General features: G+C 50.6%; 1 protein-coding gene across 4 annotated transcripts; it reads right to left on the minus strand.

The window, feature by feature from the left end:
- Positions 1-294: 294 nt before the first annotated feature.
- On the minus strand, positions 295-13042 carry MATN4 (matrilin 4). Of its 4 annotated transcripts, XM_003411730.3 has the most exons (9): positions 12356-13042; positions 10667-11236; positions 6639-6761; positions 6436-6558; positions 6220-6342; positions 3667-4080; positions 3415-3567; positions 470-577; positions 331-389 (listed from the first exon to the last, which is right to left on the minus strand). In XM_003411730.3, exons 1-9 carry the CDS (start codon positions 12432-12434, stop codon positions 331-333), a joined length of 1752 nt encoding a protein of 583 aa, XP_003411778.1. In that variant the 5' UTR covers positions 12435-13042. The 4 variants fall into 4 exon arrangements, with proteins under 4 accessions (XP_064132198.1, XP_003411778.1, XP_003411779.1 ...); XM_064276128.1 differs by having other exon boundaries at positions 295-577; XM_003411731.3 differs by lacking the exon at positions 6639-6761.
- Positions 13043-13271: the final 229 nt, after the last annotated feature.

Consider the following 13271-nt stretch of genomic DNA (forward strand, 5'->3'; position numbering starts at 1 on the left):
ATCCACAACCCAACCAAGGAAACCAGAATTTTTTTTTTAAGAGAAAGAAACCCAACAAAGATCTTAGCGCAGCACGCGGCGAGGGCTTGCGGATCTAGCACTCCGCTCCTTTCCCCCCACGCCCACGCCCCGAATCCCTCGGTCCCCCGAAGTCCGGCTTGCGGACCAGGCGAGGCCAGCTCGAGCGCAGCGCCGGGAGCCCGCCAGCGCCTCCTCCCGACAGCCCAAGCCCGCGGGCCAGGCTCCGCTGGGCCTGGGCGCCCCGACGGCGCACGAGGGTACACGGTCCACGAGGCTGTGCCCAGCCTGGCTCCGGGCCACCCGCGGCTCTCACTTCTGGTTGGCCAGCTGGTTCTCCAGGGCCTCCAGGCGCGCGGTCAGCTGGGCCAGTGTGCGATTAAGGAAGCTGTTGGGATTCGCAAGGTCTCTCGCCTTCCCTCCAGCCCGCGCCCCCGGCCACAAAGGATATGGTTCTGGGTCAGACTGTCGAGCGCTCCTAGCGTGCGGCCCTGGAACTCCATGAGGCTTTCGCAGTCACACGGGCTCCGCAGCTCCGTCCCGGCGCTGATGCCCTCCTCTGCAAGCCAGGCATAGAGTCAACCCGTTGCCATCGAGCAGATTCTGACTCATAGCGACCCTACAGGACAGAGTGGAACTGCCCCATAGGGTTTCGAAGGAGCGCCTGTTGGATTCGAACTGCCGATCTGTTCGTTGGCAGCCAAGCTCTTCACCACTACGCCACCAGGCATAGAGTCAGGAGAACAGGAAATTGAGAAGGCGGCCAGCCCAGCCCTGGCAGGGCCATGATACACCCCACCCGCCTGTGGTTGAGTATGTGGGCTTTGGATTCGACAGACCTGGGCTGAGTCACAGCTCTGTTGTTGGAAAACTCACTTAACCTTTTTAACCCCAGTTTCCTCATCTGTAAAATGGATGCAATGAGAGTACCTATTCATTAAGGAGGTCACTATGAGTCAGAATTGACTCCATGGCAACTGGTTTGGTTTTGTTTGGTGGCACAACGTTTAATCTGTGGGCTGCTTTTCAGTTGGCAGTTTTATCCCACCCAGCAGCTGCACCGGAGAAAGGCCTGGTGAGCTGCTCCTGTAAAAATTAAAACCTAGAAAGCCCCATGGGGCAGTTCACCTCTGTCACACGGGTTGCTATCAGTCGAAAATCGACAGCACCTAACGAGAACCACCTATTCGTTGGGTTGTTGTGAGATTTTATTGTGTACGTGTGCATACACATCTCAGAAGTGTTTCCCAAACTTTAATGCTCACTGAAAGCACGGGGAAATCTTGTTAAAACAGAGATTCTGACTCAGAATGAGGCAGGAGCTGAGCGTCCTTGTTTCTAATAAGCCCCTGAGTGACGTTCATGCTGCTGATCCACGGGCCACATTTTGAGTCATAGGAGTCCACAGTCACACTCTCCAAACGAAACCTTCTGCAGCGGTAGAAACATTCTATGCATGCAACATGCAACATCGTGGCCACTAGTCACATGTGGCTATTTAACACTTGAAATGTGGCTAATGCAAGTAAGGAACTAAATTCTTGTATTTTAATTAATATAAATTTAAATAGCCACAGGTGGCTAGCAGATAGCTGTTTGGATAGCACAGCTGTAGAGCAGAGCCTTGCACACGTAAACCACTACATAGTGTTTTTCAACTAGTGGTTCTCAAAGTGTGGTCCCCAGACCAGCAGTATCAGCATCACCTGGGAATTTATTAGAGATGCAAACTACCAGGCCCCACTCCAGTCCTACTGAATCAGAAACTCTGGGGTTGGAGATCAATAGCCTGTTTTAACAAACCCTCCAAGTGATTGTAGTGCACACTAATCCTTAAGAACCACTGATGCATGTCTATTTCTCCCCACATTTCAAACATCACCTTACAATTAAATTTGGCACAATTAAATCTAACTACACATTTCTTTTCTTCGCAATATATAAAATAATGGTGCATTTTACAATGGTTGGTATATCAGATTCACTGAGATGCTGTAAATTTGTGCCACTTTTAATACTACAGGTAGTGAAGCACAAGGCATGGAAATGAGCCTTCCATAAAAAGCTGCTGTTATGATTTTAGAGTTATTTCTTAGCCTTGTATGTACCCTTAGCAAGCTGCTGTATGTACGGCTGGGTATAATAGCACTGGTAACAGTCCTGCAATGATCCCTAGTTTTACAGATGGGGAAACCAAGGGCCAGAGAGGGGGAGGATCTGCCCAAGGTCATGCAGCCAGTTGATGATGATTCAATGACAGAGCCCAGATTACTTCAGAATTCTCAAGCTAGAGGCAACCTTGAGCAGCCAACACCCTCCCTTTAGAGAAGACAAAAGTTAAGGTAGGGGTAGAGTTTAAATGTCTTGTCTGATGTCTGATGTCCTACATCAGAGTAAGACAAGAAGGGCCCAGAAAAGAGCTGCTAATCTAGTGCCTCCACAATTCCCTGGCTAATTACTAGAATTAGCCTATTTCTGTTGTTCTAACAACAGATTCCTCAGGCCCCAGCCCAGCCCAGCCCAGCCCAGCCCTACTGAACCTATCTCTGGAGATGGAGCCTGGTAATCAGAAAGAAGCATCGTATCTTAAACCTGGGTTAGAGTCTAAAGAATCCATGGTAAAAATTATCCTCGAGAAAGTCCCTCTATCACCTACCATGTACACACAACTCAGCAGCCCGTTTCTCCTGCAGAGAGAGAGTTGGTCCCTATTTCCTCAGCTGAGCACCCGATGAAGACAATGGACTGAATTTATGGGTTACGTTCTCCGAAACATACATGTCTTTGTGTATTTGAACCACACTCAGCCCCACCACTTTGCCAAGTCCTTAAAGCTGAATTCTAGCAAGTCAAAGGGACATAGGATGTGATTTCGCTGACGAATGAGGGGTTTGGTGTGCCTTTGAAAAAGTTCCCCCAAGTAATTCTGAACACCCACTAATTTGGGAGATAGCCTAGTCTAGTGCTTCTAAGGGAAACCCTAGTGGCGTAGTGGTTAAGACCCATGGCTGCTAACCAAAAGGTTGACAGTTCATATCCACCAGGTGCTCCTTGGAAACTCTATGGGGACAGTTCTACTCTGTCCCATAGGGTTGCTACAGGGTCACTAAGAGTCGGAATAGACTCGATGGCAGCGGCTGGGTTGGCTGGAGTGCTTCTAACACTTTAATATGCATAGGAATCACCTAAGGGTAAAATCCTGATGCTTTTGGTCTGGAGTTCCAACAAGCTACAGGTGATGGCCGTTCTGCTGTTCCGCAGACCACACTGATTAACAAGGCTGTCCAGAATCTATTCCCTGGCTGTAACTCCACAAACGCGGTGTGGGTGAACTGGAAGAGATGCACTTGGTGGGGTAGGATGGAAAGGCAGGGGTCCCGAGACAGATGTGCTCACCCGGACAGATGCTGCCTTTGAGGTTCTCCAGCAGGTGCGCCATGGTGCTGAAGTCCGGGGAGTAGGACACATGCAGCTCCGATGGCTCCGAGGCGATCTCCCGCAGCTCCTCCTCCACCGCCTTGCCCACGCCCACGGCGTACATGACAATGCCTGCCGGGTCCAGGGATTCAGGAGGCGCCCTGGCCCTGTGCGAAGCCACCTCCCCGCGCCCAACCAACTCCAGCCCGGTGCGTCCCGCGCCAAGCTCACCTTCCTCCTTGGCGCGCGCCGCCCACAAGGAGATGTCGTCCTGGGAGCGGCCATCCGTAAAGACCAGGCCGACGCGAGGCACGTTGAGGGCGCGGGGCCGTGCACCCTGCGCTTCGGAGAAGCTGTGCTCCACCAGGTGGCGCAGCGCCATGCCGGTCATAGTGCCGCGCTCCATGTACTCTATCGCCAGCACCGCCTGCTTCACCTCCGCCGCCGTCCCGTAGCGGCCCAAAGGGAACTCGGTGCGCACGCGGCTAGAGAACTGCACCAGCCCCACGCGCGTGCCCTCGGGGGACACGTCCAGGAAGTCCACGATCTGGTTCACGAAGCGCTTCACCAGCTCGAAGTTCTGCGGGCGCACGCTCTTGGAGCCATCGACGAGCAGAACCAGGTCCACATGGCCTTCCCGGCACCCTGCACGGCGAGGAGAAGGGCTTGGAGGCCGGGAGGTGATGGAGAAGAGGCCAGATCCTTGGCTGGCAGCAGCCATGTATCCATCTAGTCATTCATTCGGCAAACATTTATTATATGAGACACCATTATTGAATCCTGTTGTTCCAGGCACTGTGCTGAACACTTGGTGATGATGCCAGGCACTGTGCTAAGTGTGTGCTATTATTATAACTGTTATTATTACTACTACTATTATCACCATCATCTGTCATCGTGATATACCAAAAAAACCCACTGCTGTCAGTAGATTCTGATTCATAGCGACCCTATGAAGGGCGGCTGGTGGGTTCCAACCACCAACATTTTGGTAAGTGCCAAGCTCTTTTAATCACTGCACCACCAGGGCTCCTAGTCATCATTATAGCCTTTGCTATTTACTGAGTGTTTTTAAAAACTATTTTTTAAAATAATAATAATAGCCACCACAATAGCTGTATCATTTATTGACCATCTGCTATGTACCCGGATAAAGTTCTAAGCACTTTGCCAGTATTAGCAATGACAACAGCAACATTGTTTATTGACAGCTTACCATGTGCCAGGCACTGGGCTAGGTGATTTACAGATGTTTTCTCAGTACCCTTGGTATTATTCCCATTTCATAGAATCTGAGGTCCTGCAGGCAGAGGCATAGCTAAGGTATGGCAGGTGGGATGCATGCCCTGGGCGCCACTTGAGAAGGGGTGATAATGAGCAGCTTCTATTGGCCATGGACGTTTCCATCCACAGCTGTGAGAGATCATTCAGCAATTTAAAACTAATTGCCGTAGACACTATTTTCCATAGATAGGCCCCTGCCTGAAGTATAAAGTGATTTGCCCCAGATTTCATGGCTAGTAGTGGCTAAGATAGGATTTGAAGCCAGGTCTGTCTGACCCCAAAACCCGTACTTCCTAATTACTCCACAATGTTGCCTTCCCTATCCTGAGCCAGGGACTGTGCTTGGATCTGAAGGGGGCATAACAATAAAGAAAACATAATCCCGATCTATGAGAACTCAGGAGAGAGAGGAGCAGTCAGACGTGCCACATGCTTCAGTTGTGGAAAGTGCTTTATAAAACAGAGGGACATGCAGAGGTCCATGGGAGCCCAAAACGGGAGTAATTCATTCTTCCTGGAGAAGTCAAGGAAGACTGCATGGTGGTGGTGACATTGGATTTGGTCTTGAAGGGTGAGTAGGAGTTCTCCAAGGCAGAGAGGAACATTCTAGGATAGTGGGAGGCAGCATGTGCAAAGGCATGGAAGCTGGAAATCTCTCAACACCTTCAGGAACAGCGAGGCCAGTGTGGCTAAAATGTTAGAGTGTGGTGGCAGGAGACAGGCTGATGGGCTGGCCAAAGCAACATTGTGAGGAACTAAGGTCATGTGTTCAAACTTTTTTTTTTTATCTCAATCAACAGTAAAGATAATAATAACAGTAAAAATACATCATCACTCATTTCACACACTCATATTTAAAAAAAACAGTCTTGCAAAACAATCCTTACTCTTTCCATTTGCAGTAAATTCTATTTTCTCTTTCATTATTATTTTTTTTACTGCTGGTTGTAACCCACTAATCTGATTTCATTATCAACTAATCAGTTACCACTTGCCATGAAGTCAGTTCTGACTCCTGGCAACCCCACATACATCCGAGTAGAAATATGCTCCACGGAGTTTCCAATGTCTGAATTTTTGGATCACCAGGGCTTTCTTCCAAGGTGCATCTGGGTAGACTCAAACCTTCAACCTTTTGGTTAGCAGCCAAGCACCTTAGCCATTTGCACCACCCAGGGACTCCCATTATCCACTAAGTGTGGCTGAAACCCACAATTTGGCATTACTTGGTCTTTATTCTATAGGCATTGGTGAGCCACGGAAGATATCCGAGCAAGGAAGGAATATGATCAAATATGTATTTTTGAAATTAACCCTGGCAGCAGGGTAGAGGATTAAGGGAAAAGAGAAGGAGGCAGGGCAGAACACACTCTGTAACCCTCTACCCCAAACACACATAAAGACACTCACATCACAGGCTCAGGCCACAGCAAGGGCAAAGCCAAAGGCACTGAGAATGTCAGCAGTGGCAGACAGAACACCCTCCCACCAATAACTCACGGCTGCAACTCTTGCCATCTGCCTGGAGCTGCCGCCCCTCAGGGCACAGGCAGCGATAGGAGAGGCCATCACTCACACACCGGAATTCACAGCCATGGTCCACACCATTGCAAAGGTCCCGGGCTAAAAGGAGAGAGAGGTCAGGACAAGTGAGAGTGGGCCCTATCAGCTTAGGTCCCCCACCCCTCCGCACAAATGCAGGAGACCTCTCCTCACCCTGACAGCGCCTCCCATCGGACAGCAAATCATGGCCCTCTCTGCAGTGGCACCGTGGCCCACTGAGGGTGCTGACACACTCGTGCTGGCAGCTGTGGTTCCCGAAGCTGCAGTGGTCGATAGCTGGTAGAAGCAAGAGAGAATGAGGTGTCACCTCTGATTGGAGACAGGGTTCAGGGTGCTAGGTGAGGAGGCTCACTCACCTCTGCAGCTCCTTTGGTCCCGCTGGAGCACAAAGCCAGCTCGGCAGCGACAGGAATAGGAGCCCGGGGAGCTGACACAGTGGTGTGCACATCCGTGGGTCCCTTGGGCGCACAGGTCAACAGCTGAGGGAGAGGTGAGCTCAGCATATGCCCTGGAGCTGCTCTTCTCAGCTCTGACCACACAGCCACCTGAGAGCTTTTAAACAATACCTGTGCTGCCAGACACCCTTTAGGCTCAGTAATGAAGGCACTCCTGAGGTTCCCCCCTCAGCCAAAGATTACACAGGCCCATAAAACAAGACTAAAAGGGCACACCAGCCCTGGGGCAAGGACTAGAAGGCAGGAGGGGACAGGACAGTTGGTAATAGGGAACCCAAGGTTGAGAAGGGAGAGTGTTGACATGTCGTGGGATGGTTAACCAATGTCATAAAACAATATGTGTACTAACTGTTTAATGAGAAACTATTTGTTCTGTAAACCTTCATCTAAAGTACAATAAAAATTTAAAAAATACCTGTGCCCGGGCCCCAACTCCAGAGATCCTAATTTAATTAGCCTGGGGTTGTACCCAGTTTTGCTGTTAGGTGCCATGAAGTCGGTTTCTACTCCTAGCAACCTCATGTGACAAAGTTGAACTGTCCATAGGGTTTCTTATACGAGTTTCTTATTCGACTCGACGGCAACAGGTTAATCTTTACAGGAGCAGATTGCCAGGTGTTTCTCCCGTGGAGCTGCCAGTGAGTTCAAACCACCACCCTTTTGGTTGGCAGCCAAGAGCTGATCATTGTGCCACCAGGGCTCCTTGGGCAGTACCCAAGTATCTGCAATTTCTACATGCATAGACCTCCTTCCTACTGGGCCAGCTGACCCTCCCAAATCAAGCCGTAGGTGTATCCCAGACCCAGCGTGCCCACTATTGAGCCAGGCACAAGGAGAATCCACAGTTATATAAGACAAGCCCCTGTTCTTGACGTGTTCATTGACTTACAGAGGAGGACCAGGCTCTGCCACTTTACTTGTCTGAGCCTCCATTTCCCCATCTGAAAAATGGGAATACAGTGAAAGAGAGCAATTGCTATTCATAACTTCCTTGTGAGGAAGCAGGAGACCTGCTCCCCTGCCCAGCATTTTGCTGGTTTGAATGTGCAAGGATGACCTGAAGCTGAGAGAGGTGAAGTGTCCTGCATAAAAAAGTGAGAATAATTCTGGGTTCCTGGGAGAGAGATGAGGGATGGAGACAGGAAAAAAGAAGAGAGATGGTAGGAGGATTAGTAAACTGTGTGGGTGGAGGCTGCCAGTGAAAAATCCCCTTAACGGGGTGGCTGAGAACTTAAGAACAAGGGTGTCTGTGACACAATTATGATTAATGAGTTTTTCTCTTTAGTGTATATGTATGTATGCATGTTTGACTTTTCCTAGATGTAACTCATGCCCCTGTCCACCCCATCTTTAGCAAAATGAACATATGCACAGTTACATACACACACACACGCCCTAGTGTGCACAAATGTGTAAACCATGGAAGGGGCTCATTTACATGCATGGAACACCAACAGCCTGCGTGTGACTGCGAAATTGAAAGAGGATTCATAAACTGAACGAATTCAGCAGAATCTTGGAGCTAGAGGTGAGCACCAGAATGTAAGCCCTTGAGGAAGTCCCAGAGGCCATGGCAAGGCTTTGAATGTCCACAGGTCACCAAATGGGAGTTCAAGCCAATCTTTTCTAAGTTTCTAGACACAGGACGACCCCAGCTGCCATCTGGATTAGAGGAATAACAGTACCTTTTCTCCCAGGTTGTTGTGAGGCTGACTGATAATGTATGTAACTAGCACAACGTTTGATATTCATCTGGGACTCAGTAAATGCTAGGTATAGGAACCCTGGTGGCACAGTGGTTAAGCACTGGGCTGCTAAATGAAAGGTCAGCAGTTCAAACCCAGCAGCCACTCCACGGGAGAAAGATGTGGCAGTCTGCTTCTATAAAGACTTACAGCCTTGGAAACCCTATGGGGCAGCTCTACTCTGTCCTATAGGGTCACTATGAGTCAGAAACGACTCAATGGGAACAGGTTTCATTTGTTTGTTTGTTTTGGGGGGGTTAAATGGTAGCTGGAATTACAACCACCGGGGACGGATAAACATACACCTGAAAAAGAAAAACCCAGTTGTATAAGCAAGGCACTGTATGTCATAGCTTCTCAGAGTCAAAAATGAAGAACTAGGACTTGAAAGACTCAGAAAGGCAAAGAAGAACAGCCAGGGCAGCAGGTAAGGAGCAGAGGGGTGGAGACAGGGCTGAGCAGCATGGGGAGAGGGGCCTATACTGTACGTAGACCCACCAAACTGAAGGCCCCAGCAGAGTCTAAGTACCAGAAACTGTAGGAATGAGCCAGTGAGAAGACACAAACAAGTGTGAGCAGTCGACTGGAGTCGGGTGGGAGACTGGCCTGAAAGAGCAGAGAAAGTGAGTGTAGAAACAGGCCTAACTAGGGGTCAAGGTTTCTAGCCCTGGTCCCACCAAAGACAATGTAACCCCATGCAATCTCTTCTCTTTCTTAGGCCTGTAAAGTGAGAGAGCTGGGCTTTTACTTCCAAAGCCCCTTCTAAACTCGTTGGTTCAATATCGGGGCAATGGGGAGCCACAGAAGGCTCTGGAGCAGCAGGACTGTAGGGCAGGGGAAGCTCTCACCCAAACAGCTCTTGTTATCTGCTGCTAGCTGGTAGCCGGGGTTGCAGGTGCAGTGGTACATGTCCAGGGCGCTGACACATTGGTGTTGGCATCCATGTCCCCCCTCTGCACATAGATCCTTCCCTGAGGACACAACAGGACTAGAATCACCAGGGGACAGATGGGCAGGGCCCTTCAACAAAAGAGAGTTGGATAAGGATGGGTTCAGAGGCAGGCCTAGTCCTCAAGTTAGGATAAGACTTACTTGTGGGGGATGTGGGGGACAAATTCAGGTGGGAGCATTTAGGAAAAGAATAGGGCTTGAGTAGCTGGAAGGTATGTCACCAGTATTTCAAATACCAGCAGGATCACCCATGGTGGACAGGTTTCAGCAGCGCTTCTAAACTAAGACAGACTAGGAAAAAAGGCCTGGCGATCTACCTTGGAAAATTAGCCAGCGAAACCTCATGGATCACAACAGAATACTGCCCAATATTGTGCTGGACTGCGGTGTAGGACTGGGCAATGTTTCCTTCTGTTACACGTAAGGTTGCCACAAGTCAAAGCCAACTCAACGGGCAACTAATGAAAACAACAGCAGCCCCTGTGAACAGGTCACAGCAAGCGTACGTGGAGCTAGATGTGCCAATAGGATACAGGGGCGGAGTGGAGGTGCTAAACCCCGGTGGTGGGGAGAGGGGAAACCTGAAGACTGACTAGAACAGGTCTTCAGCATTGTGGGAGGAGCTAAAATGACAATAGCAGGAGCCATACCCATGTGTCATGACTCTTGGGAGTAGATTCTTGCTCTCAGGTTTGAGGGGTGGTGCTTGTGGGTGGAGCCTGGGCTGCGTTGGAACTTGAGCCCAGTCTTACGGCAAACCAGAACAGCCACAAGCTAAATTTTGCTCCTTGTGGGAGGAGCCTAAGCAAAAATGGACAGAGCTGCAATTCGACACATACCAAAAAAAAAGAAAAAAAAGACCATTTGCCATGGAGTCAATTCCAGCTCATCGCTATCCCATGTGCATCTGAGTAGAACTGTGCGCCATAGGGTTTTCAATGGCTGACTTTTCAGAAGTAGATCACCAGGCCTTTTTTCGGAGGTGCCTCTGGGTAGGTTCCAACACCAACCTTAGGGTTAGTTGCTGAGTGCTAAACCATTTGCACGACCCAAGGAATTTGACAGAAGCCTGTGAGTGTGGTAAAACGCTAACAACTCGATTCCATCTGGTGGGCGGGGCTGAAGCTGGAATAGGCGGGGCCACACTGGGAAGGGATGGAATTTACTGTCGCGGGAACCCGAATCCAAGCCACTGGAGAGTTCCAGGCTCGCTCCAGAGCTCCCCTGACTCACCGCACAGCCGGCCCTGGAACTGCAGCCCAAACTCTTGGATAAGATCGAAGGACTCGACAAGGAAGACATGCTCATTCAGCGGAGGCGACGCCATGGCGCGCAACGAGCCCACGTCGGCGCGCTGCACCCCTACAGCATAGATCTCAATGCCGCGGGCGCGCGCCTGAGCCGCCACCTCGGCCACGCGGTCCTGGGGCCGCCCGTCGGTCACGATGACGGCGACGCGCGGCACACGCGCCTCTGGCGGGCGCGCGCCCTCGGCCACGCTAAAGGCCACATTCATGGCGTACTGGATTGCCAGCCCAGTCATGGTGCCCTGGGCCAGCGGCACCAGGGCACGGATGGCGCGCTCCATGTCTTCGTGGCGGGAGAAGGCGCCAAGAGGGAAGACGCTCTGCACTTGACTCGAATACTGGATCACACCGACGCGCGTGGCGTTGGGCCCCACATCCAAGCCGCGCAGCAGGCCCACCAGGAACTGCCTCATGGTCTCGAACTCAAAAGGGCGTACGCTCCGGGAGCTGTCAATCACGAACACCAAATCTAGGGGGCCAGATCTGCACTTGGGACCTGCGGAGAGACCAGGGCAGGCGTCTTTCCTAGGTCAGCAAAGCCTCACCTCCCAGGACACCCCCAGGGAAACTCGGGGGGGAATGCTGCTATCCCCAGCATCACAGCGCCCATCACGGGCTTAACGGAGCAAATGCAGGTTAGATGCACTCAATTTATCCAGTGTTGGCTGAGGATAAATGAATTCTCTATCCCCCACCTCTGAGGGCTATTCTGAGGGGGCATTATCCATGGGAGGGGGGACTCAAATGCCTATAGGGGCCTAGCCAAAAAATACATATATATATATATATATATATTTATATTTATAGCTGTGGAGTTGATTCCAACTAATGGCTACCCCATATGTTACGGAGTAGAACTGCTCCATAGAGTTTTCTTGGCTGTAATCTTTACAGAAACAGATCGACAGGCCTTTGTTTCGCAGCACTGCTGGGTGGGTTCAAGCTGCCAGCCTTTTAGGTTAGCAGTCCAGTGCAGACTGTTTTCGCCACCCAGGGACCTCTAGGGGGCCAGGCAGGCAACACAGGTGAGTGAATTGGTTGGGTTAGGACAGTGGACACCCAGAGAGCCCAATGCCCTCCCAAAGTGGGCAGCTCCAGCTAAGTGTTGCCATGTGGGTGTGCGGACCCGGTGTCAGCAGATCTGTAGATTCTTTAAGACAAGTCCCAAATCAGGAATTTTATATGAAGTCTCCAGATTTTTTAATGTTTTCTACTAATTTTTAAAAAGTAAATGCCAAATAGGCATGAGCCCCACTTTGTGACATCTAAGCCACATCCTGGAGCCCTGGTGGCACAGTGGTTAAGAATTGACTGCTTACCAAAAGATTGGCAGTTTGAATCCACCAGTCCCCCCTTGGAAACTCTATGGGGCAGTTCTACTCTGTCCTCTCCGATGGCAACGGGTTTGGTTTCTATTTGTTGTTGTTTTTTTTTTTTTTTTTGGTTAAGCCACATTCGACAGATGGGGAAACTGAGGCCTAGCCAAGTGAAGCAGTGATCTAGAACCCAGCCCGGCATGATTGCAAAGCCTTTGCTTTTCTGTCTCCAGCAGGCCTAGCTGGCTGCAGCTGGAGAAGCTGCTTCGGCTCCCCTCCTCCAACTGGGAGGGGCTCACCTGTGAACTGGAGCTGAGTTTCCCAGGGCAGGAGGAGCAGCAACAGCAAGGGCAGTGGTGAGCACAGAAGGCCCCTCATGGCGCTGGGGGAACGGAGAACAGGTGTGTCAGAGCCTAGAGGGAGGAAGGGGAGTGGTAAAGCAATAGTATTTAAAGACTTCTTATTCTGGGTGATGGGCACTCAGGAGTTTATTTATTATTTGATTAGGGGTTTATTTTACTAATCTCTCTGCTTTTGTGTATATCTGAATTTTTTTCATGGTAAAAAAAGTTTCATCGCAGTATGATTGCTGGGAAACACAAGGAATTCCATTTTGTAGTACTGCAGAATATGCAAATAAGTAAAATTGATGTAGAGGTATACAAAATTTACAAAGAAAAGGGCCTTTACTATGTGCCAGCCAAAGTGTGAAAAGCTTTTCATGGAGTTTGGCGTTTCTAATTCTCTCAACAATTCAATGAGACTGAGACTGTTTTCGTCCCTACTGTACAGATGGGGAAATTGAAGCTCATAGAAGTTAAGCACTGGTACCCAAGTTCATACAGCGAGGAACTGCCTGTTCGGTCTGAGGACAAGGCGAGGCTGTCAGAGCCCCCTTCTCGATCCAGGCAAACCTCTGCAGACCTCAGCCCTACTCGCCTCCCCACACAAGTCCCCTCTGTGGGCCTGTTTTTACGACCACCCCCATCCCCATCCCCACACACACACCCCGCCCAAACACGGGCGGCCAGGCAGGGCCGCTCCCTTTCGCGGGGCTGAGTGAGGCTGGCCCGGGCTAGGGCCGGCTCTCAAGAGAGGCCGCCAGGGGGCGCTGCCCTGCTCTGGTAGCCTGGGAAGCCCACAGCTGCCCAGCAGGTGCCCCTGCCCAGAGCAAACAAAATGCCGGGAGCCCCAGGGCCTTGGAGATAAGGCCCC

This window comes from Loxodonta africana, chromosome 24, assembly GCF_030014295.1.
Source record: "Loxodonta africana isolate mLoxAfr1 chromosome 24, mLoxAfr1.hap2, whole genome shotgun sequence".
NCBI lineage: Eukaryota > Metazoa > Chordata > Mammalia > Proboscidea > Elephantidae > Loxodonta > Loxodonta africana.

What these genes read in the sequence shown, in the direction of transcription:
- MATN4 (XM_064276128.1), bottom strand. Translation starts at nt 12,434, where the DNA reads ATGAGGGGCCTTCTGTGCTCACCACTGCCCTTGCTGTTGCTGCTCCTC. An exon ending in GGACCAAAGGAGCTGCAGAG is followed by an intron (nt 6,559 to 6,638) that starts GTGAGTGAGCCT and finishes TGCTTCTACCAG; the next exon opens with CTATCGACCACTGCAGCTTC. An exon ending in AGATGGCAAGAGTTGCAGCC is followed by an intron (nt 4,081 to 6,219) that starts GTGAGTTATTGG and finishes CTCGCCGTGCAG; the next exon opens with GGTGCCGGGAAGGCCATGTG.